Source organism: Vicugna pacos, chromosome 2 (assembly GCF_048564905.1).
Source record: "Vicugna pacos chromosome 2, VicPac4, whole genome shotgun sequence".
In the NCBI taxonomy this organism is placed as follows: Eukaryota; Metazoa; Chordata; class Mammalia; order Artiodactyla; family Camelidae; genus Vicugna; species Vicugna pacos.
The window spans coordinates 80478462-80503347 of NC_132988.1; the positions used below are offsets into that span (position 1 = coordinate 80478462).

Consider the following 24886-nt stretch of genomic DNA (forward strand, 5'->3'; position numbering starts at 1 on the left):
GCATCTTAGCCAGAAAGAATCAAGTGCCTACTGTGTTTCCAGGGCTGAAATTTTTTGAAGAGATTAATATGTTAGACCAGCATTGTTCGACAGAACATCTACAGTGGAGGAAATGTCCTGTATCTACCAAGTCCAGCTCAGTAGTTACAAGCCACATGTGACACTAAGCACTTGCATTGTAGCTAGTGCAACCAAGGAACTTAGTATTTTATTTAAGTTTACATAGCCACATAATGCAGCTTCAGAGCATTGTCATGTAAGGTTTGTCCAGTATAAAATAACCCATGTTCAAAGGAGGAAAGATTGGTTTGAGAAGCATTTGAGAAGAGAGATGCAATGAGTTATTCTTTAGTTTAAACACAACTGAGAATAGACATTTACTTCTTTCCTTTGATTTATCCAAGTGGAAAAAATGAAGTTGTGTTTTTAAACATTAAGGAAAGTTAAAGGTGAAACCAAAACAAACTTTCCAATGTCTGTATTCATAGTAACATAATGTTGATTTTAAAGTCCACAGGAATCATAGGCTGCTTGCTTGATCAGAAATTGGGGACCTAATTTAAATTTAACTCATACCTAGTTAACGTGGACCCAGTTTGGCTTTGACATAGGAACCGTCTGAAAAGCATGGGTCAATGTTTTAAGAAAGATTTAAAATGGATCTTACTAGTAATGAGTATCATCACAGGTTTTAAGACCTAGCAACTTTAACCTCCAAAATATTTCTTCATTCCATCCCAATCTCTCAATTCCTTCTGTTGCCCATGGACTGTGGAAATAGCTTTCTAAATTGATCTCTCAGCCATAATTTGTCCTCCGTTTCTCACCGTGCAAATCTGAATACATTTCTTCTCTGCCTTCAGCCATTTAATAACTTTTCATCAGCTGAACAGGATAAAATTCAGTCTCCTCAGATTATGGTATTTAAGGCTTTCTATTATCATATCTCTCCAGTTTCATCCTTTAGCATTTCCCATCTCTTATGTCACTCCAACACCATGTGTCCTCCACCCCTTCCCCTTCCCTCCTTACAGTCCATTTTATATTTATATATGCTTTTATTCATGCAGCTTCCTGCCTTAAGACTGTCAAAGCTTTCAGGCATTGCCTGCTTCAAGAAGCTTTCTCTCATCATCTACTTCAGGATGATGGCCTGTATTTTTCATTGCAATTGTTCATTCTGAGGAGCTTGTTTCTCCTATAGACATCAGAAATTTGACCTGGTCTAATTCATGGCTATATCCTTAGCATCTACACTACTCCTGACATAATAGATCCTTAGTAAGTGTTTGATAACCTAAACTGAATATTGCAACATGGCTATTAATATTAAACGTTTAATATAGTCAATGGTGCTATTTCAGGTATGCAATACAATATTCTCTGATAAATTATACTATATAGTGAGGCAAAAATCCCACCTCCTTCTGCTCTGTTTTGCCCAACTTTAAGAGAAAATCACATACTTATCAGTCACAGCCTGACCAACCAACAGCAAATACAGTTGATTTCCTTTAGAACTCTGTACTGTTTGAAAGTTGTAGAAGGGATGGTTGACTTCATAACAGTAAAGGAGGATGCTAGAAGTGGTACAGCTGGCCCAGATCTGTGGCCACTGCATCACGCAAGACCCTCATGGAAGGAACAGGGGACTGTCCACTCCTGTTGCAATCCCTACTCTGCACAGATTTTACATTATGTAATTTATAGTTCACAGAGTATGTCTCCATATATCCTTCCTTATTTATATATATTCATACTTGCATGAGTTCTTTTCTTCCTGGTTAAAAATTTTATTGATTGTGTCTAGCTTTCGAGGGACTTTAGAATATATTCTATTCATGTATCATGCAGCATGGTGTAATGTAGAATTCACTGGTCTCTAGTGAGCATACAAAAGGTACAGTCTCTCATCTCCAGAAATTAAATAACCCCCTGAAAAGAAAGCACAGAGAAAAATGCTTCACACACAAATACGTAATGTTACTACTTTACTTGAAATATTCTGCTGTATTTGAAGATTGAAATATTTTGTTAGGCCCCGTAACCATAAAAATGCAGGGTTTTAAACTTTTTTTTTTATAGTTCTGAGTTGCAAAACAAGTCATTTTAGCACACTTCTCTTTGAAACTTTTATCTGTAATTTAGGTCATGTATTAAAGGTAAAGAAATGCCAAGCTCAAAGTGGTGATTTAATTTCTGATGTTGTAACTGCCTAAGTCTCAGTTTCTTCATGTTACTTGTCTGAGCTTGAATATGTGTCACTTGTAAATGGTATTTTTAGATTGCAGTTTGTGCTGGCTTAGATTCATTTTCATGTGAAGATTGTAGATTTGAACGTTTCATCCAAAATAGCCTTATGTAAGCACAGAATATGCGGGTCTTCATAATCCTCTAGACATTAGAAATACAGTGTCCATGATTGCGTGCCACAGATTTACATGTTCAAAGTGTTAAATGTGTTAAGTGTTGGTGGAAATTGTGACTCTAAATTGTCAAGAATTTATGACAAAACCCGCGCCTATCGAAAAGCTGCTTTTTAATGTTGCTATTTAAGTGGAGTTTATATCTTAGTAGAATTGGAGTGAATTTTGTTTAGAGGATCAGATTACAGTTAAAGGGTAATCAAATATTTTTCAGACTTTTATACCTTGTATTTTAACCAAAAATTAGTATACTCTTAATTATGGTAAGATAATACTAGAAATTAAAAGATTATATTTAATTGTCAGAGCATGTGTGATTACAGAGTCTCCATGACTAGACTTCTCTCCAGATGTGAATTCTTTAAACCATTCTTCTTTAGTCCCTATTCTTCTCATTCTCTCACCACTATTCCACAAAATGCTTTTTTAGAGAGACTATATTCCTGTGTGTTTTATATGTTTATATACATGTATTCAGTTTGGTGCTGCTTTCCTGGTGACATGTATCCAGGCTAATTTCACTCTCCCACTTTTTCTTTTGCACTCACTAGTGTTTCTACAGTAAGATTCTTAACTACAACTTCATTTTCCACATCTAAAAACTAAGTACTTACAGGAAGTCAAAGAGAAGAACGTCATCCAGTGAAATGAGGAATAATCCTGAATGAACTCTAGTGCACTGATTTATATAACGTAGATTTCATTTAAGTATTTGCTAGCTGAGAAAAGAAATTTGCAAAGCAGCAAGTTAGATACTGAGTCTAATTTTATCCCACAAAAGGCAAATAAATTCAGTTTTACAGTTGTAATGTGACAGCTTAAAATTTTGTGATTACAATTTTAACATTTCAATGAAAGTGGCCACATGTGTATTTTGTAAAATGTGTATTTGAATATTCTTAACAGATCCATTGCACATGATTCAAGAATTTTGGCATTCAAAAAACTTTGTAATATTCTATAAATACTTAGGAGCATCTCTTTGTTTAAAAAAAAGTTTAATACTTTCTAATTAAAATAATAATCAGCAAAGGTTAATCACGATATATAAAAATAGATGAAAAACAAATTTCTTCTGCATAGCACAGAGAACTATATTCAATATCTTGTAATAACCTTTAATGAAAAGAATATGAAAACGAATATGTGTACATATATATATGCATGACTGGGACACTATGCGTACACCAGAAATTGGCACATTGTAAGTGACTATACTTCAATTAAAAAAAAAGAAGAAGAAAATACAGCAATCGTTAGGTTTTGTTGATGCTGAGAGATGGATATATATGAAGGCTTACTGTCCTCTCTGTTTTTGTGTCTAGAAGTTTTTGTAATAAAAAGTTGTGTGTGTTTTTAATCACGCAGTTAATACCACATTCCTGGGATCTGGACCAAATCTAAAGTGCTAGTATTATACATAAACATAGAGCGAAACATATCTCTGTTGCCTAGATGCTCCAAAAAAAAAAAAAGCTGTTAATAATGTTAGGACACCTTGTAAAAAATTAGGGATTACCCTTCTTTTGCAGACCAAAACAGGGGGAGAAAGTCACTGTATCTAGTTAGTGCCTTTTATATAGGTCATCTCAGAAAGTCAAGAAGTATTTCTGTTGAAATGATCTGTCAGCGTGGAAAATGTGCCTCTCCATGTACACCAATGCAGATGCTCTTGATAAAGGTCATGTGTTTTTATAATAATTCCTGAAACTGTTATATGTATTATTTAATTCAGAAATGGAAAGCTTACAAGGGCTTGTAAGCACAACCGAGTAGTAAATTTTGGCTGAGAACTTTAATCCGATTATAACCTTCTTATAAGCATGTCTGAGTAGTAGATATTGCCTGGGAACTTTAATCTGGTAATACTGCCATGCCATCACATGAAAGGTACATAGCTAACATTTTAAAAGATACATTCTGGAAAACAAGAAGCTCACAAAAGAGTTCCACCACTTTAATTAACATAGACACCCCATCTCTACCCCAGTCTTAGAAGGGAAAAAACAGTCTTCCTACCCCTTAACTGCCCTGCCAGACTAGTCATCCAGTTCAACTTTCCAAAGTGCTTGTGCCCTATTAACTCTAAAACGGTAAAGCGTCACGAGGCAGTGTCCTCCCTCCCCCCATGTGTGGTACTGAGAGCATTTACAGACCAGTAGTTCATCAAGGGAAGATGATTTATTGTTATATTTTTAAGAGGGTTGTCAAAGTTACATTAATTTGTTTTAAGGGACCCAAGGATTGAAAGAAGTTTACTAGTGTTGTCAGAGTAAAGGAAACAAAATATAGGCAAGCAAAAGACAGGGAATATGGACTTGTGAAATAATATATAAGCAGTTAGAAAGCACCACCAAAGAGTGGAAATTAAAGTTAAAATGTATTTACTGTCTTACAGCCACTTTGCAGAAATAGCTATGAAATAGTTTCATGGGGTGTGAAATTGTTACTGTGTGGTATAACATCCAAGTGACTGAGGTTCTGTATCTACTAAATAGGTTTATTGCAACTTCTGACTTTTCTTCGGGAGGTAGAACCATATTATCTCCATATGTTTGTGTCTTCTCCTTGGCCTTGATGGTTTTACTGTCCTGTACGTTACAATGCCAAGTTTGTCGTTTGGTGAAGTTACCTTGGGAAACCCCTCTAAACTTTAACATGAAGGTTCGATACAATAAAACAAAAAGTTCTTTGGTGCCCCTTGAAAATAGCAGTTCTTACATAAGTATTTAACCGTGTTCATTAAATTTAAATAGTACTACATAAAACTGTTGTTTGATGTCTTCTACAATCCTTTCAAATCACATTCATCTTAAACCAGGGGAATTTTTAAAAATTATTTTACCATGAGACATCCCTGTGGTAGAATGGAATCTTTTTTTTTTAAGTGCTGGTAAATACTTGGATTTTCATTTCCAAAACTTTTAATTAACCATAGTGTTATGTGATAACTCATGTTCACTGTATACAAAGCTGGACAAAACAGGAGTCTGCTGTATTATGCCTACTTCTCCAGGTAAACGCTGTTAGAAGAACAGAATGTAATTGCCTCTCTATCAAGTCCATGGCCAGTCATTTATCCTTGTGCTTCTCCCAGTGTGACTCCTGTCCTTCGTCTCAGCATGACCTCCCAGTTTTTCCAGCCCATCATTTCTGTCCTAGTTCCACAAGCCTGCTTTCTGTGTTGCTATTTAGCTATTTCTTTCATTCATTCATTCATTCATTCATCTCTTTTTCTTTTAACAATCTCTATTAAATGCCTTCTAGCACAAGGGAATAATTCATTTTGTCCTCAAGTTTGGAAACTAGTGAAAAAGAAACCCTTATATACCTCGACAATCTGCTACCAGACAACCCATGTCACTCCTCCAGTCTAGGTATTTCCTATGGTCTGCTTTCTCTAGTGCCAAGAAAAAGCCACAGAACCATTCTGATTGGTTCTAGCAAAATACATACATTCTAGTCTAATCTAAACTCTCATGGTTACATAAAAGCTTTCATGTGTTTTTTGCTGACTCTTCTCATATTCTTCACAGCGGAATTTCTTTACTCTTCTCAGAAAGTGATTTACTTTTCATTACCAGGAGTACAGCAACTTTCTGATATGAGTATCTTGGGATTCCCTCTGTATTTTCACTTTTTCCTTTGTTCATCACTTCCGTCTCTTAAGAAAGTTTCTTCCTCCTTGCCAAATTAGCCATCCCATGTATGTTGGGTTTTTTCCATCTCCTCTTGCTTCCATCACATTTTTTATCAGTTTTCTCCACTATCATTTGCAACCTCCTCCAGTCTACAGGCTTATTAGCCACTGCCTAAAATCATTCTCAGACATTCCACCCTGCCCAAAAGACCCTGATAACTCATTTAGTCTACTTTATGAAAAAAATCTTTTTCCTTTCTCAAACCCTCAAACTTCTTGAAAGAATAGTGTTACTCATTATCTCTGTTTCCTACCATCTAGTCTGATTTGGCCTGTGACCTGTCTAAACAATGAAAATAGCCCTCTTGAAGATCATCAGTGACCCTTGTACATCACTTGTATTCATCTTTTCACTCATTTCATATTCATTCAGAAAATATTTTGTGCTTGCTATGCATCAGACACTTGCCACATACTCGAGGTACATCTAAAAAAGACACAGTCCTTTTTGTCAGAGTTTATTGTTTAGGTAGAGGAAACAAGTGGAGAGAGAACTATTAGACCGTGGAAGACTCACAGTTAGTTAAGCATAGACAATATAAAAGTAAAAGAAGCAGTGCCTTCCTCAGCCTTTAGGTAATCACGAACGCTTTGGTGGACATGAAAGTTTGTTTGTTTTCCTTTAAGGCTTCTCTTAAAGGGAAAAGAAAAATATTCTAAAGAAAAGGGAGGAACAGCATTCCTAGCAGGGAGAGTATCTCAGGAAAGAATCTAAACGTTAATATGCCTTTAGTTATCTGTAAATCCAGTTATATGAGTGCAGAATTGGTCTGGAGAAGTGGATAGTGTTGGTGTCATGGAACAAAGGTTCTACTTGGATTGAGTTTTTAAAGTTCTGTTTCAATGTTTGTGTATCCTTGTGGTTTGAGGGGTGGGGAAGAGAGGTCTGTACTTTTCATCTGATTTTAACAAGTAAGAATCTATGACTTCACACTATGGAGAGCCATTGCTATAAATGCAGTCAGGAACCAGCTTGTGAAAGGCTTTGAATACTAAGCTAAGGAGATTCTAAACTGTATCTTGAAGACTCTAGTTTAAGAAATACAGCATGATGCTCAGATTTTCATTTCTGGGAAGTCTACTCTCTGTGATGTGAACTGAGATGAGCAAGACTGCAGAAAGGGGAATCTGGGACACGTGAAATAGTCCAGATGTGAGGTGAATAGTCATCTGTGATAGCGATCGTGAGTACGAAGAAGGGGTGAGTCAGAAACGTTGAGAAGGTAGCATTTAGACCTTAGTGGGGTTCTGCCCCCCTCGTACAGAGCACGCGCTGCCCAACCCTACACAGTCCCCCACCCCCCACTCCCAGTGCTTGCTCATCTCATTCTGGTGGAACTAAGTGTTGAGCTTAAGTATTTTGTACTTTCGGATTTTAAATTATTTGAGCTTGGGACTGTGTCTTTGGATTTTCCATCCCTATTATAGCACCTAACAGAATTACACAGAGTAAGCAATCAAAAACTGCTTGTTAATGATGATGTTTTATAGCAACCACTCTGTTCTAAGAGCTATGCATACGTTAATTCATTTAATTCTCACAACAAGCCTATGAGATGCACACTATTGTTACCTTCCTAAAGTCATGCACCTAGCAGGTAGCAGAGCTGAAATTCAAACCCAGGCAATCTGGCTTCAGAGTCTAAGTTCTTAACCAGTATGCCAAACCACTTCAAAATTGTAGTCACATTTCTGAATACCATCCAGCAATTAGTAAATTTAAAGCAATATATAAAATGTCCTCATCTCACGGGAATAAATATAACATTTGATTCGATTTGTGTGGAACAGCTAATGACTTTGTTTTCTAATGTTTTTGTTTTAATCCTTCTAGAACCAGTTCGAAGGTACAAAGCTTACCACAGTGACATCTTCAGTACCTCCAGTGAAAGTCCATCTATTATTTCCTCTGAATCAGATTTCAGACAAGGTGAGAGATACTCAGACAAGCAAAATGGTCTTAAGAAACCATGATTGCTCTTCTCTTCTGGTAGTGTTGAGATATAAGATGTCAAAGGAATAATTCCACATAAGATTTTAAAATTATAAAAAGTTGCCAGTTAACCATTTTAATAGTTTTATAGGAGCTTAATAGCAGTTTTATCAAACAGCAGTATAGTCATTTTCATAATAGAGGGAATAATTCATTGTTTTCAAAAATAAGATGACTTACCTCTGAAGAGTTTAATGACATTATGTCATTAATTTGATTATATGAATATGATTTGTAAAACTTATCTTATGTATCTGCTAAATGCTTGAGTTTTAAATAAGATTACTTCATATTTTTATACTTGTGCTATTCCTTTTTCATTCACAATTAGTGAGAAAAAGTGAAGCTTCAAAGAGATTTGAGTCCAACAGCGGCCCCCCAGGGGTAGATGAAAGCTCAGGTCAAGGCCAGTCACAGAGACCAAGGTATGCAACATGAAAAGATGATAATATATTTGCAGTGACAGGTTTTGTTTTCTTTGTGAGAATCAAGAATTTTCTTTGAATTATCCCCTTTCCTTTATTTTCTACATTTTTCTTTTCCTTTCCCTCCTCTTTACATTCTTACAAATCCATTCAATTATGTAAAAGGTTTCTGGAGTGGTTTGAGTTATTGGACTCCTTTAAATTTAGAACTGACTCTGATTATTTATAGTTTGTGCTTGGTTTTTAAAATTGTCAATCTGAATGTAAAATGACTTATTAGCAGTAAGGAAGTTCTGGAGGCATGGCATTAAACATCTGTGAGAAGGTAGTAAACTTTGATTTCTCAGAGCAAGGCTGAATGGGTCCAACAAGCAGGCGTTCAGTGAGTGTTATTTGTTGAGTGAATAATTAGTACATTACGGCTAAGTAACCTATTATGTAAAAAGTTAATTTTCACTACATCTCTCCTGGCTTAAAAGAGGTTATCTTGTACTTTTTTTAAAAGCCCAGTTTGGTCTGTCTGGAGTTCATTTTCGTACTAAAATCCTCAGCTTTCTTTTGAGGTGCTGGCTGGGTATTATTCTCAGGCTAGGGTTGCGATGGTGGTATTATAGCTATGGATTGATTTACTTGTTTGAACTGAAAAGTGTCAAGTCAGCAGTGAATATATTGATGTGTATCTTTTCCATGTGTGCACAGGTCCCCTACATGAACAAAAGCATGTTGTTAATGTTAAGCATTAATTTGAAATTTGTAATGTGATAGTAAAGAACCAGAGGTTGCTTCAGACTTTACTCCCTTTTAAATTTGATATCTCACTTCATTTCAATTCAAGTGCCATTATATACAAAAAATCATCTGGACAATAACAAAAACTTGCCCTTTAGCTAATTAATTCTGGCAGACACTGTTTCACACCCGTAAACTATTAATAGACCAGGTAACCCTAGCCATGTGATTAAAGCAGACAGTTTATCCAGGGTTCAGACTCTAAGTAATTAAATACATTGCACTAAAATTATTCCTTAATGTTTGAATTTTTATTAAATTGATGTCTTTTCTCTTCTTCCTTGTTCCTTTTAATATAGTCCCTGATACTTTTCTTTGAGGAGCACTCTAATAAGAATTCATTTACCTAAATTTCATTACCTTATATTTGCATAATAGCATTTTATATTACTATGACCCCATTTGGTAATCATAATTGTGATGACCCCATTTTGGTAATTTTGGCCAAAAAGGTAAGAGACGAAGACAGATCTGTGCTTGATATTACATGGTTTTGTTAAGTTAAAACTATCTGGGGATGACTAGCACTAAGAAACAAATGTTGAGTTGCACTAAGCTCTGTGTGGGACCAAGGAAGTCACTCTTCTCTATATGTGTAATTTGGAGAAAACATAAATTGTTACTGTGATGCCCTTTTAGCTTAACCAAAAGCAGGAGTAGAGAGAACAACTGGAACAGTTTCTGGGATTATGTGCTATAACTGATTGATTTTATAGTCAGTTTGCTAGTTACTTAAAAGCATATTCCTCCAAACAAAACTAAATCATTTTGTGAGTCTTATTTCAATGTTCTTGATAATATCTGAAAAGTGTCAGAGTTATGAGAGAATCTTAGTTTTGACTGTTTATGGGTTCTATTTTAGGTAACATTAAGGCCTTAGCTCATCAAGTCGTGTTTTAGTATTAAGCTACCTTGTATTTCACACTTTCAGAGGGAAAAAAACACGACGTGGTATTCATGGCATCTGCATTAGATAAAGGTACAGGTGAAAGAAAAATACTTCAAGAAGGAGGTTGTATTTGTTACATTTAATGTAGATGCTAAACTCTGCTTCTTTTAGACTGTCCCATCTCTTTCCTGCCCAAGGAAAAATACATTAAAGTCTAAATTCCTTATTCAAGTGCAGAGTTTTCTGCATGTGGACAAAGGCTTCCGATAATACCCTTAACATGCTAGTACATGGTCAGGAGGCTCTGTTTGTTCTTTAGGTCGCATATTTGTGAGAGCTATAAATAGTTCTGTATTTAGACATGTTGCATGCTTCTTTATAAAAATTTCCATTCCCTTTAGCTAGAATGAAATGGAAAAACAGATCCAAACAGCGCTATTGATTTGTATCATAGCGGATGGGGGGAAAGTAACAGGAAATTATGAGTCAGATACAGCAGAATGAGTAATTTTGGGATTTTGAGCTATCAAACATGTCTTTCAGTGACCAAAAAAGATGTTCAAATCTGTTTCCCAAGGAGCATCTCTAAGGTTTTTTTCTGTGTTAACTTTTGAAGTACAGTTTAGGTGCAATTCCCACGGTTTCTGTGCGTGTTTGCTTGATGAGGTGACCTTTTTTTCCTGACTCAAAAGAACATATTTATTCATTCCTAAATCACCTAGATTTCTTTAGTTTTTTGTTTGTTTTGTTTTTGTTTTGTCTTTCAAAATTTTCAGTCTTCTACCAGATATGGTGTTGGGATAGATAAAGTGATAAACATTTTTGCTCCCTATTTGTAGCCCTGGTAATAAATGATTTGAACAGAAAGACTAATATATTTGATGAAAGCAGCAAATGTGAGTTAAAATATATAGATTCAAATTCTTATCATTATCCTTGACCCCCATTAAGTGAGAGGGAGCCATAAAATTATGTTCAATCATTCACTCAACAAATGTTTATTGAGTACCTACCGTGTACTGGGTACCTCTAGGTACTGGGACTTTATCGGGCTGAGGGATAGCCACTAAGTCACTAAAAACTGAGTAAGTAATGCGCCATCAGTTAGTGATAGTGCTTTGAGGAAAAATGAAGCAGGAATAGAGAAGGAACAGAGAATACAGGGCTGGGACGTCCAAGTTCTGTCTTACATAGGGAGGGCGATCAGAGAGGGCTTCTCTCCCAAGGGATGACATTGGAACAGAAAACTATTTGAAATGAGGAAGTAAAATGTGGAGATATCAGGGGGAAGAGGGTTCCAGTCAAAAGGAACAGCAAGTGCAGAGGCCCTGAGGTGTGGGAGATGTGCGGCATGTTAGAGGAATGGCAGGAAAGGCCGTGTGACTGCAGCAGAGTGAGGGGAAGGCAGAGTGGATGGTAACCAGGACCCAAATCATGTCAGACCTCGGAAGCTAACGGGAGCACTTTGGATGTTCTAAGTATAATGGGAAGCCATTGGATGAAAGCGTACAGAGCCATGATCTGATTTAAATTGTAATGGGATTACTCTGACCCGTTCTGAGAGGAATAGATTGCAGGAGTAAAAGACCAGTGAGGAGGCAATGACACTCCTCCATTTGAGATGCATGCAGCACAGACTAGGTTGCTAGTGGCAGAGAAGGGTCAGATATAGACATCTTCAAGGTTGTGCCTTCAGGATTTGCTGCTTGTTCAGATATGGCATTTGTAAGAAAGAGGAGTCAAGAATGACTCTAAGTTGTGTCCTAAGCAACTGGTGAGTGATTGAGAAAAAGTTGGATATAAGGAGAAAGTATCAAGAATTTGGTTTTAGACATGTTAGGCTAAAGATGCGTATTAAGACCCACGTACAACACTCACCTAGGCAGGTGAGTAGATTTAGAATTCAGAGAGAGCCTGGAGTTATAGGAATACATAAGACAGTTAAGGTCATGTGACCACATGAGATCAGGTATGTATGAAGTGTATATGGGGACTAGAAAAATCTGGAGGTCTGAGCACTGTTATAGTCTCACATTAGGAGATTAGACATGAAGCAGGACCCTACAAAAGAGATTAAGAAGGAGAAGCCAGTGAAATAGAAGGAAAATAAAAAGAGCATGGTTTCCCAGAAGTCAGATGTTCCAAGAAGAGGAGGGATTGAGCAGCTGTGTTATGTGATGCTTAGTGATCAAGTAAAATGAAAATTGAGAATTATCCTTTAGCTTTGATAAAAACACAGAGAGCAGTCATTTTTGTGACCAGTGTTGGTAGAATAGTAGGGACTCACACTATTGATCTGAGTCCAAGAGCAGTGAGAGAGGAAGTGGAGATAAAATTTAAATGACAGTTTTAAAGAGATTTACTCTAAAAGACAACAGAAAAAATGGGATAGAATCTGAAAGGAAGTGTGGAACCAAAGGAGGATTTTTGTTGTTGTTGTTCTAAGTAGAAAATAGTACAGCGTGTTTCTATACTAATGAGAAAAACCTAGTGTATAAGCTTCTTGATGCATGTGAGGGGGTAATTGCAGGAGCGAAGTCTTTGGGCAGGGAGAGCAGTGGAATCCCCATGCACACTGGAGGTTTGCGGCCTGGGTGAGTGTGCAGAGGTGTAACAGAAGAGACAGCAGAACATATGGATGTAGATTTGGGAAGTCTGGTAGCAGAAGGATAAGGAAGTTATTTCCTGATTACTTCTTATTTCACCAAGAAAACTGAGGAAAAGTCATCAGTTGAGAGAGGACAAGGGTGAAAGTACTGGAGCTTTGAATAAAATAGATAAACAACAAGATTCTTCTGTACAGCACAGGGAACTATATTCAATATCTTGTAGTAATCTATAACGAAAAAGAACATGAAAAGGAATATATATATGTATATGTATGACTGAACTATTATGCTGTAGACCAGAAATTGATGCAACATTGTAAACTAAGTATACTTCAGTTTAAAAAAAAAAAAGTATGGGAGCTTTGAAAGGAAAAGAGAAGGAGGAAAATATAAAATAGTTCTCCTAAGAAAATGAATCACCAGGCAGTGTTGAGAGCTCAGTGGGGTCAGTCAGCATTGTTCTGCAGTTTCATGAGAGTAGAGGTTGAATGCAAAAGAGTGATTTTAACGATGGCCCTTAGAATTCAAGCAATGTAAAGGCAAGAGAGGGTTAATAGAGAGCAAGTGGTCGGGTCAGTGGATTAAAATTCCTGATAGAGTCGATGAATTATTTGAAGAAGAGTGTTAGAGGAAGTGAGCTAGAAAAAAATAAAGAGATTAGATGGAGAGGGTGTTGGACGATAGAAATAAGACATTTTAGAGGTGGTGCAGTTACAGCTAATAGCCAGCATGACCCTTGGAGTCGATTGCCAGCCGAGGTGGAGGAGGCCAGAGTGTTGGAGGACCCCTCAGTCCCTGTAACAACACCATGAATGATGACAGCAGCAGTGGTGGAGGAGGCTGAGTCAGACACTTTAATCTTGAATGAATAAGGGGAAGTTGACCGATAGGACAATGTCTAGAATAAAGCAGAGCAGTGGATGGTATGGTTTTATAGCATGCACTTCCGGGAAGCTGGGGCGAGTGGAGGAGGGGTCAGTAATGATCTGGAAGCTGAAGTAAAAATTAAGGGGAGTCTGTATTGCTTGTCCAGGCCCGTGGGTGCAGGATTATGAGAATAGAACAGCCCTTATCTGAGAGAACTGTGGGGGGAGCAGTTTTCAGAAGATGCTGGAATGTTCAGAGAAGAAGTGGAAGATACAAATCTAACTACTGAAAACCCTACTATAAACATATTAACAGTAGCACTGAAATGTTACTGCAAGGGTTCTTCTGAGATGAAAAAAGGAAATCTGTTAAAAAGCTAACCAGATTTTTTCTTGATTAGACTTAAAATAATTGTTTTCTTCCCAACCCTCTTTTCTTTTCTGTATGGCAGACAATATGAAACACCCCTTGAAGGCAACTTAATTAATCAGGAGATCATGCTGAAACGGCAAGAAGAAGAAATGATGCAGCTGCAAGCCAGAATGGCCCTTAGACAGTCCCGGTTGAGCCTGTATCCGGGAGACACGATCAAAGCTTCCATGCTTGACATCACCAGGGATCCCTTAAGAGAAATGGCCCTGGAAACAGCCATGACCCAAAGGAAACTGAGGGTAAGCTGACTCTCGGGTTACTGCATCTAAACTTGGTCTCATGGGGAGTTGTTAGGCAAAGTACTTTAAAAAATTCTGTGGGTATCCTAAAGTTGCCTGTAGGCGAAATTAAAATCTCATATTAGTTTCCATTGGTGTTAAATAGCTTGTTGGTTGATATTAAAATAAATATTAGCTATTTTTATGATTTCATTTTTAAAATAACATTAGATAGATTCAGGGCATCTTAACTGTATATTTTAAAAGTATGTTCATGATCCTTGAAGTCAACCGGCTTTATTCAGTATTGCAGGGGATTATTTTTTAATATTAAGAAATGTATTCCCCTACAAACCATGAAGATCAGAGACAGAGAGTTCAAGGATGGTTCAGAAGCTCAAGAATGCTGTCAAGTGCATTCCATCTTTCTGCCCTGCCATTCTCAGAATTTTGGCAGTAATTCTCTTTGTGGTTAAAAGAAGACTGCTTTAGCTCCAAGCATCGTATCCTCACATTACAATACCCAAAGACAGGAAGGAACAAAACTGCATCTTATATCTGTGGGGGATTTTTCTTTTATGTGTTTAGTTGGTTTATATTTCTTAAACGTATATCCTTTATACTTTAAACACACAATGAATATAGTCTTTTCTCATGTAAAATATCCTGAACATTTTACAACTTTTATGATGTTAAGGGCTGTAAAGTACTCCATTATGTGATTTTACTATGTACCATAATGTATTTAATCAGTTTCCAATTATTGGACATTTAAAATGTTTCTCGTTTGTTGTTGCTATTGCATGAAGTGCTCTGATGAACATCCTTATAGCTAAATCTTTGCAGATAACTTCCTCCAAGTGGAATAGCCAAGTCAACGCAAATACCTTTTAAGACATTTTATATGTACTGTCAAATTGCCCTTTAAAAATTTCTTCTATGCAGCTAATGATGGAGCAACAAAATTTTTTTTTTTAATTTCTTCCAATTTATTTTTCTTCGGATTATGCTTGTTTCACCATATTCTTACTGACTCTGATACTATTATACTTTTTTTATCATCACCAATTTGAAAGGTGAGGCAGTATCTCATTTGTATTGTTCTTTTACAAATAATTCTTCAAAAGCAAAATAAATATTAGTAAAAGTGATAAAATCTGGGATGAATTTTTTCTTTTTAGTTCTCATCAAGAAAGTATATTATCCTATTCTGTTTTGGTTTTAATTGCTTCAAAGAATTATCTTGAAAGCATATTTGTATACCCTGAAATTGATAGAATTCAAATTTCCCTCATAGTTTGCTAAGGAGAAGAAACAGTATTACACAGTGAAAATTAAACTGAACTACAAATTAGAAGACTTGGATTCAACCTCTAGTAATTCACTTTTTAATTTCTGGAAGTATGACTTTATGTACATTTTTAACCTCTTCGTGTCTCATTGTGCTAATTTTTTAAGTGTGAAATTGGGTTGTAATTTATAAGACAATGTCCAATTTTAAAGTTCTTAGATTCCAATAAAATACAACAATTTATTTTAAGCTAAAAGGAAGAAATTCAATAAGGATTCATCAATTTATCGTTATAACCAATACATTTGTCAAAATTAAGCAGTAGGCAGAATATATAAAATAGCATGGGTCTCTAATAATTAAAGACACACATAAAGTGTAAAGGGCACATACATACATATATAGACACACATCTTTTTCCTAAACCATTGTTTCAGAGAGCTAACGCAGAACTTTGGCTCATTTAGAGTCATAAATGGTAGTCTGTACCCTTATAGTATACCACTGTTACGTGTCATCCTACTAAAAACTTGTGTTTCCTTTCAGGCAATCAGATTCTGATTACTTCAAAAACATACTTTGTTCATCAGAGACATGCTATATCAATGACTAAAGAATTTGAACTACTGGTCATTAAAGGGCCACATAGTGTTTTTTCTAAACAAAAAACAGGAAGGATATATTTTTGAGGCTGAAAAGGAATACTGGTATTGGGAAGAACAATTTCACAATTGAAGTAATGTTTTTTTCCTAAAACATAAGTTTTGGGTTAATTTTTTTCTATATTACTTTTGGTGTAGGCACATTTTAAGGTTCATACCCTGTTGCCTTAGTTGATCTGTATCAGATTCTGTGTTTCTTCTACTGTTTCTGTTCTCATTTAAAATGTGTCCTGTTGGTTCGTTGAATATTAACAAATGCTTAATGTTAAAGTTTTACTTAACATGGTATCTGTCACATGTTCCACGCCCAGTTGATTAGATAGAATTCCCACATCAAGCAGCCTAATGAGCTGTACAGCGAAATGCAGAGAAGAAACCAACAAAAATAAAACTCCAGTAACCCCCATGAGTTCAAACACATGCATGCATAAGAGCGCCCCCACACACACACCCCACCTGCCTTTGGCCTGGAGAGTATCCCTGTGTTCATTCTGCTTTTTGCCCATTTGGACATAATCTTTCAGTCTCTTCTGAATCCTGCTCCCATCTGGAGTCTTAACTTGTTTTAAGTTATCTCTTCAATCAGTTCTCCTTTCTGGGCAGAAACCCGTGGATATACAAAAAGTTAAGGGAAAGAACAGATTGAAAGGCAGTAAATGCAAAGTATGGGCTTTACTTTCTCTGGCTTCTGAGTCCTCCCAACTCCTAAGATACTGTTTTCTTACTAAAGGCAGCAGTGGGGGGCAGAGATTTGATACCTATACCATCCCTAGTTGTCACTAATTGGAACCAAAAAAGTACAGGCTTCCAAGAACATGATTACAGATGGGTATCTTTTTTTAATCACAAAGTAGACATTGTCCATTAACTATGACTTGTTTTAGGACAAATTGAATACCACTCTCTGAAACAATGAGATTCTGTTCAATCAGTTTACACATTAGCAATATTAAACCAAATCCTTATATGAGCTTGACAACTCTATGTTACTTTAATAATTGAGACTGCTAATTTTTTTGAGAGTGTGGGTCTACTTGGGGTCCAAAACATGAAAAACTTGTAAAACAATATACAGCAAGGCTTTATTTTACATCACTGGTAGAAAACAAAGCTGAGGTAAAACTTTTTTTCACCCTTAGGAGTGAGGCACATTCCATTCCTGTTCTTGGTAAATTCCACTATACTTGCTTATTGAAAGTTTTTACATTTGTTTCACATCACCTAGTTCGAATACAGTGGTTTTGCATGTAGTTTATTATTATTATTATTACATTATTTTTATTTCAAAGAAACAGCTGGAATAAATGATTGAAACTATTGATTCTACTTATGTGATTCACAGAATTTCTTTGGCCCTGAGTTTGTGAAAATGACGGTTGAACCATTTATATCTTTGGATTTGCCGCGGTCTATCCTTGTAAGTAATAAAACCGCTTTGTGTCACTTTTAGAAAATAAATTCAGTAAAGGGTTGTTTTTTTTTTAAGTTGCAGTTCTTATAATGTTCGCATTAATAAGCACCATTCGTTTTTTTTCAATTGTAGACCAAGAAAGGGAAGAATGAGGATAACCGAAGAAAAGTAAACATAATGCTTCTGAATGGGCAGAGACTGGAACTGACTTGTGATACCAAAACTATATGTAAAGATGTATTTGATATGGTTGTGGCCCATATTGGCTTAGTGGAACATCATTTGTTTGCTTTAGCTACCCTCAAAGGTACCAAGACATTATAAATTCAGGGTACACTATGGAAACTTGTTAATAAGACAACTTCCTATACTTGCTCTGCCTAACCTTGTTTTAGGGAATATTAACCCTATGAATATGTCAGCATTGAGAAGTAGGAGTTAGGAACTCCCTTCCTTTTCCTAACTAGGTACATTATTTCAATAGCTGTATCTTTTTAGCATCTCCTGCACCTGACCATGAAGATTTTTTTTCTTTGGCATTGGCTATATAAAAATGATTTTAACTGTTATATTTTAAGGACCATTATTTTGCCCACATATGTATATACTCTAGAAAGCAGTACCCTGCTAATACAAATTTGAATATATAGCCGGACCCTATTTCTGAATCTCTGTATAAACTTCTTTAACTTACAATCCTAGGAATATATGGTGTCTTTTGTAAGTATGGTTAGTTCATAACTGAAAATAAGTCATTTCACGTATTTTTTAAGCATTATATTCACTGACCTCTGTGACATTCACGACCACAGAGGTCTCAGAACACAGCTGCAGTAGAAGCTGCTGCCGCCTATCAATTAGAATTGTTATAACAATAAGAAACTTTTGGAGTTGGGTTTTAATAAATATTTCGTTAATAAATTATCATATATATAAATTACTCTTCAACATTTCAGATTCCAGTTTACCTCAAAACTTAACTTTAAAAAACTTTGACAACAAAGCACAATTAATTAAAATTGAAGGATCAAATCACCCTGAAACCTTGCAAGATCAGGATAATGCCATCTTTGTCATAAAAGAAATATATTTTGGTCCTTATAAACTAATCATTTATTTTGTAGTCATCCAATAAATTTTCAATTAGTACCTGTTGATACTACATTAATTATATAATTTTTATTAATTTTATTAATTATAATTTTAGAATAACCAGGCAATACTATCTATACAAAAATATGTAATTAATCAGAATTTTTATTTAAATTACACCTAATTTCTTGAACATTCTGGATAAGTAAGATTTTATTGAACAATCTTTTAGCTGGAGAGAGTAAGTAATACTTAGGTGATGACATTAAAAATAAAATGATGATCATTGTTCCTTCTTGGTTTCAACTGGTAGCTTAGCTGTAACAAATAATAGCTAATATTTATTGAATGCCGAGCATGTGCCACATGCTTTGAACTACCAAGTGTTTTATATCCATTATGTCATTTGACCTCTACAACAACCCAAAATACCAGGACTTAGCACTATCCTGACTTTATAGACAAGAAAATTGATGTCTAGAAAGATTATATAATTCATTCAGTATCACACAGATAATAAATGATGTGACTAGGAGTTGAATTCAGATCTATCTTCACAGCCCTTATTTTTAAAAGACTGAGCCATGTTGCCTCCTATCCATATGTAGTGCCTCAGAATTCCCTGCCCTACTTCTCAGTAATCCTGTTTTATTCTCATGTAATCTGTTTTGTGTAAGTTTGACCAAAAAATGAAGAAAGTAAAAGAAAACATTAGCATATTTTTATCTCAGTGCTTCTCATTCTGTTCTAGATCATGAATATTTCTTTGTTGATCCTGATTTAAAATTAACCAAAGTGGCTCCAGAGGGATGGAAAGAAGAACCAAAGAAAAAGAGCAAAGCCGCTGTTAATTTTACTTTGTTTTTCCGAATTAAATTTTTCATGGATGATGTTAGTCTGATACAGTAAGTACACAGGAGTTTCTGTATTTCTCTTTTTGGCCCCTGGTCTTTGGACCCTTAAGTTTACTGATACTGAGTTATTTGATTCTGATCAGAGATAAGGTCTTCTTTATCATAAAAGAAATATTTCCTTCAACATAGCTTATTAAATTCTTGTGCTTAATCACAAACCATCTTGGCAACTAAACTTGTAATGCCAATAGTAAAAATCACCCCGAGATTAAAGGTCGAAGCTTGCATGTTTTGTGTGTGTGTTTGTTTTCCCAGACATACTCTGACCTGTCATCAGTATTATCTTCAGCTGCGAAAAGATATCTTGGAGGAAAGGATGCACTGTGATGACGAGACTTCTTTGTTGCTAGCATCCTTGGCTCTCCAGGCTGAGTATGGAGATTATCAACCAGAGGTAGGATTTTTTTCCTTCTCCAGGACCACCTTTGCAGTGGTGTTCTTATCCTCAGCATAATTAAAGAATAAACCTGCTTGAGATGTTTGCTCTTTAGATCTGGAGATTTTTGAGGTTAGTTTGGTGCCTCAAAATGACCAAGTTCTCCATGTATACTGGTTATTTAAAACCATAGTGTAAGATTTTTTTTTTTTTCTGTTTGAAATTATCCTGTTTCAGAGTTCTAGTATATTTAGCACTTATCCTTCCTTCTCCCCATATCTAACTAATAGATATTAGACATAAGGGTTAGCGACCAAATCTGGATCAAAGGAGTCTTCCACCTTCCACACAGATCCATGCATTGATGGGCTGAGAACCTAGCAGGCCTCACTGTATGGAGAACAGGTGTTCAAAGCCAAATGTTCCTAAAGATAAGTGGACCTAAGAGAAAGCAAGAAGCAAGAGACTGCACCACTCAAGCAGCATCCTTCATGACATTAACCCTAAACTATAGTGACATTTGGCCTGTAATTGTCACTCTTCTGAAGCTTGCCAAACAGTTCAGTCACTGAATAAAAGAGAAAGACTAAGGCATGTCCTCTAAAACTCATTCCTCCAAGAGAATTATAAATAGAAGTGCCTGATCTCTTGGCTGAGGCAAGAACTTTAAGATACAAGGAAGAGGGCAAACAGAATTGCTTACTTACAAAGACACTCTCTTTTCTAGGTTCATGGCATGTCTTATTTTAGACTAGAGCATTATTTGCCTCCCAGAGTGATGGAGAAACTTGATTTATCCTATATCAAAGAAGAGTTACCCAAATTGCATAATACCTATGTGGGAGCTTCTGAAAAAGAGACAGAGTTAGAATTTTTAAAGGTAAGTGTGAAAGATTACAAATGATAAACTTTGTATCTTTTTCAAAGCAAGAAATGTTGGAGGACATACATTTAAAAGCTCAGATGCCAATAATTGATGCTGTATGCATTATCTCATCTCATTTATTCCTGACTAAAACCGTGGTATTTCAATTCTCATTTTGTAAAAGACGGAACTGAGGAAATGTATTTCCCAAAGTCAATGGCTGGTATGTGGAACAAAACTGATTTCAACCTGTATCTATCTGGCTATGGATTATATGCTTTTATCCTATTTCATACTCTCAAAATCAAGATATATTAAAGAAGAAACAATTGGATTTTGTGACTATCTGGATAAGAGAGGCAAGTTCAAGCTGATTCTAGAATTGTTTTGCTTTGTTTTTTCTTAAAAGGCATAAAATTTAATCATATCGTCTAAAAATTGTTTTTTCACTAATGCCAACTAGTAGGGGAAGGGGGTTAGGAAAATTGATTTATAGTTCCAGTTCTGCCACCAGCTTCCTGTGAGACCTCAGATAAATAAGAGTGCATTTATGATCAGAAAAAATAGTATTATGTAAACTTCCAGTGTGAATAGCAAACATAAGATAATATTCTGTTGAGAAGAGAAACTTCAGACCATTCTCTTCTTTCCAGGATGTAACAAGAGTATGCCTTAAATTTGCTGTTCTATATTGAAGGGAGCCAAGTTTCCCAGCCCTGTAAATATCTATGAAGGGGTTTCATTCACAGACTTAAACCACCTGTAATCTAGGATTCATGGTGGGAAAGGCAAGGTGGTTTGTTTTGTCTGAGCTTGCATTTAAAGACATTAAATTATGTGCTTTTTTTCCCTCAGTTATTACACTTTTATACTTGTAGGAAGTAAATAGTAAGTTATATTTTTATTAACAAAGGTAAACAGCAGACTAACACAGTGGAAAGAATTTGCATGGAAATTTTCAGTCAGTCTTGCATTTGAATTCTTGTTTCAACCAGCTGGCTGAACTTGGACAATGAACTTAACCTCTCTGAGCTTCAATCTTCCTCCTTTAGGTACCGTGCTTAATGCATAGTAGGCTGTCCCTCTCCTTTGAATGATGTGTCCTGTTACTCCTTTTCTCTTTAGCTTTAGCATCTTTCTTCAAACCTGAGAATTTTTCTTTAATCTCATTAATACATCTTTCAAAGGTTACCCTTCTGCTATATATCATACGGCCTTTGAAAAATTTTTGTATCTTTTTGTACATCTGCTTTATTGAGGTATAGTTTACAGACTATAAAATTCACCACTTTTAAATGTTCAGTTCAGTGAGTTTTAAAAATATACAATCAGTTGGCAACCACCTCCACAAGTATTATAAAGAGTAAGGTTTCAAAACTGTGGCCTACCTATTTTGTAAATAAAGTTTTATTGGAGCTTGACCATGTTCATTTGTTTCCATATTGTCTATATTTATCTTTACTTGACTACTTTACTACAACATCAAAGTTAAGTAGTTACAGCAGAGATCATATGACCCCCAAAGCCTAAAATATTTACTAAGGAGTTTGCCAACCCCTGATGCAGCGTATTTCCAACACCAGAAAGTTCCCTCATGTCCCTTTCCAGTCAGTCCCCTCCCCCGACTCCTAACCTCTGACAACCTCAGATCTGCTTTCTATCACCATAGTTTTTTCTTCTCTAGAGTTTCAGTTAAAGAATCATATATTTGAGAGTCTTCGTGTCTGGCTCTTTTCACTTAGAATAATACTTTTGAGATTCATCCATGGCGTGCTATGTATAATAGTTTCTTTTTTATGGCTGAGTAGTTTTCTTTTGTACAGGTATGCACCGATTTGTTTATTTTTTCTTTAGTTGATGGAAATAAAGCTTCTGTAAACAGTCAAATGCACATTTTTGCATGAACATACAGTTTTTCTGTCTCTTGAGTAGATAACTACCATTAGGTTTGCTGGGATCTATGGTAAGTGTGTGTTTAACTTTCTAAGAAACTGCCAAGTTGTTCTCAAGTGGTTGTACAATTTTACAGTACCACCAGTAATGTGAGATTTCCAGTTGCTTTACATCCTTAACAACACTTGATCTGGTTTTTGTTTTTGTTTTTTTTTTTCACTTTAGCTATTGAAATAGGTAAGTAGTAATATATCGTTGTGGTTTTTAATCTATGTTTCCCTAATTACTATTATTTTGAGCATCTTTTCAGGTATTTATTTACCATTCATATATCTTCTTTGTTGAAGTATCTAATGACATCTGTTGCCCATTTTTGTGTATGATTATGTGACTTCTTTTTTTTTTTTGAGAAGTACGTGTTCTTTATATATTCTAGATGTTATTCCTTTATCCGATGTATATTTTATATGTATTTATCTCCCAGTCTGTGGCTTGCCTTTAGGTTTTCCTATCACTGACTTTTGAAGAGAAAAAGTTTCTAGTGTTAATGTAGTTTCAGTTTACCAATTTTTTCTTCTGTGGTTCATATTTTTTATGTCCCATCTAAGAAATCTTTGCCTAACCCACAGTCATAAAGATTTTCTGTATTTTATAATTTTAGCTCCTGTATTTAAGTCTGTTATCCTTTTGGGGGTAATTTTTATATAGTGGGCAAAATAAGGGTCAAGATTCATTTTCTTGGCATATGAATATCTAGTTGTTCCAGCAACATTTGTTTAAAAGATTACCCTTTCCATATTAGATGACACTGATACAATTTCTGTATCTTTAAGTCATCTTTTGCCAAGGTGCATTGCTATGTTATGGTATTGTTCCAACAGGTCTGCCAAAGACTGACAGAATACGGAGTTCATTTTCACCGAGTGCACCCTGAGAAAAAGTCGCAAACGGGAATACTGCTTGGAGTCTGTTGTAAAGGTGTCCTTGTGTTTGAGGTACACAATGGAGTTCGCACTTTGGTCCTTCGCTTTCCATGGAGGGAAACCAAGAAGATTTCTTTTTCCGTATGTCCGTTTTAACCTCTTTTGATTCTACATTTAAATAGTTGTTGTCAGTTTCAAATGTGCCATATTAATTGACTTTCCTTAAGTGACCTTTAGACCCTAGCATTCAGTAGGGCTTATATGTCTTAATACTACTTAACTCTTCTTTCTTAGTTGTAGGAAGTATTATTGCAATTTTATTTGCTTTGGGTTTTCTCAGGAGGTGATTTTTAGAAGAATGGTTAGCTGGTTATATGCACCATTAACTTTAGTTAAATTACAACTGAGTTGACTTCTCTGTTAATTCAGAACTTATTCTAGGGTACAAATGCTTCTCACATGGAGAAAACCATCTAATGTATTTAAGATTGATAATTATCTTAATCCCAGTGAACTTTGTCTAGCTCAGTAATAGGTCCTTCACAGCACTGTATTTGAATCTCAGTGGTTCAGAAATTTATTGGATTTTATGAAGTAGCCACAGGACTTTTTACAGTTTTAAGTTTTAGTGTATACTATCTATGGTGATAAAGTCAGAAAAGCGATTTTTTTAGAAAATCATGCTTATGAAAGACAGTGAACTATAAAGGCATATTTTGATTTTGGACATAGTTGGAAAATCTGAACATTGAAGGGTAGTTGGCAAACCCCAGAGGTAAGTCAAAAATATGTTCAGGTAATTGTTTTTCTAATGGTATTCAGGGACTACGGACATCTTTAGTTTATATTTGGGCTGAAGTCTGGTCTCACTAGAACAATGTTTATAAGGATATAATATCAAGGTCCTAAGTGACCCTGGATAATCTTCAACCTAGAGACCTTTGAAATCAGTTCTAGGCCTGATGGTTAGTTGGTTGGTTTCCTATAAAACCCAGCAGTCCCACTAAGATTACCAGATAATAATGTGTTCTCTCAGGAAAACCCAGACCATCCTTATTTTCCCAAATTGTCAAGACCAGGAAATTATCTAGGTTTAACTTAGCTTCCCCAG

The 24886-nt window shown here is 35.6% G+C and overlaps 1 protein-coding gene across 13 annotated transcripts in view; it reads left to right on the plus strand.

The window, feature by feature from the left end:
• The window catches only part of PTPN13 (protein tyrosine phosphatase non-receptor type 13), a 178684-nt gene that overhangs the window by 89709 nt on the left and 64089 nt on the right, over positions 1-24886 (plus strand). For all 13 annotated transcript variants that reach the window (XM_072942794.1, XM_072942828.1, XM_072942809.1 and 10 more), the window contains 9 exons: positions 7961-8056; positions 8451-8544; positions 14150-14369; positions 17644-17718; positions 17845-18019; positions 19556-19709; positions 19974-20112; positions 20822-20974; positions 23734-23916. In XM_072942794.1, coding sequence (XP_072798895.1) covers positions 7961-8056; positions 8451-8544; positions 14150-14369; positions 17644-17718; positions 17845-18019; positions 19556-19709; positions 19974-20112; positions 20822-20974; positions 23734-23916 — 1289 coding nt within the window. The remainder of the gene's footprint in view (positions 1-7960; positions 8057-8450; positions 8545-14149; positions 14370-17643; positions 17719-17844; positions 18020-19555; positions 19710-19973; positions 20113-20821; positions 20975-23733; positions 23917-24886) is intronic.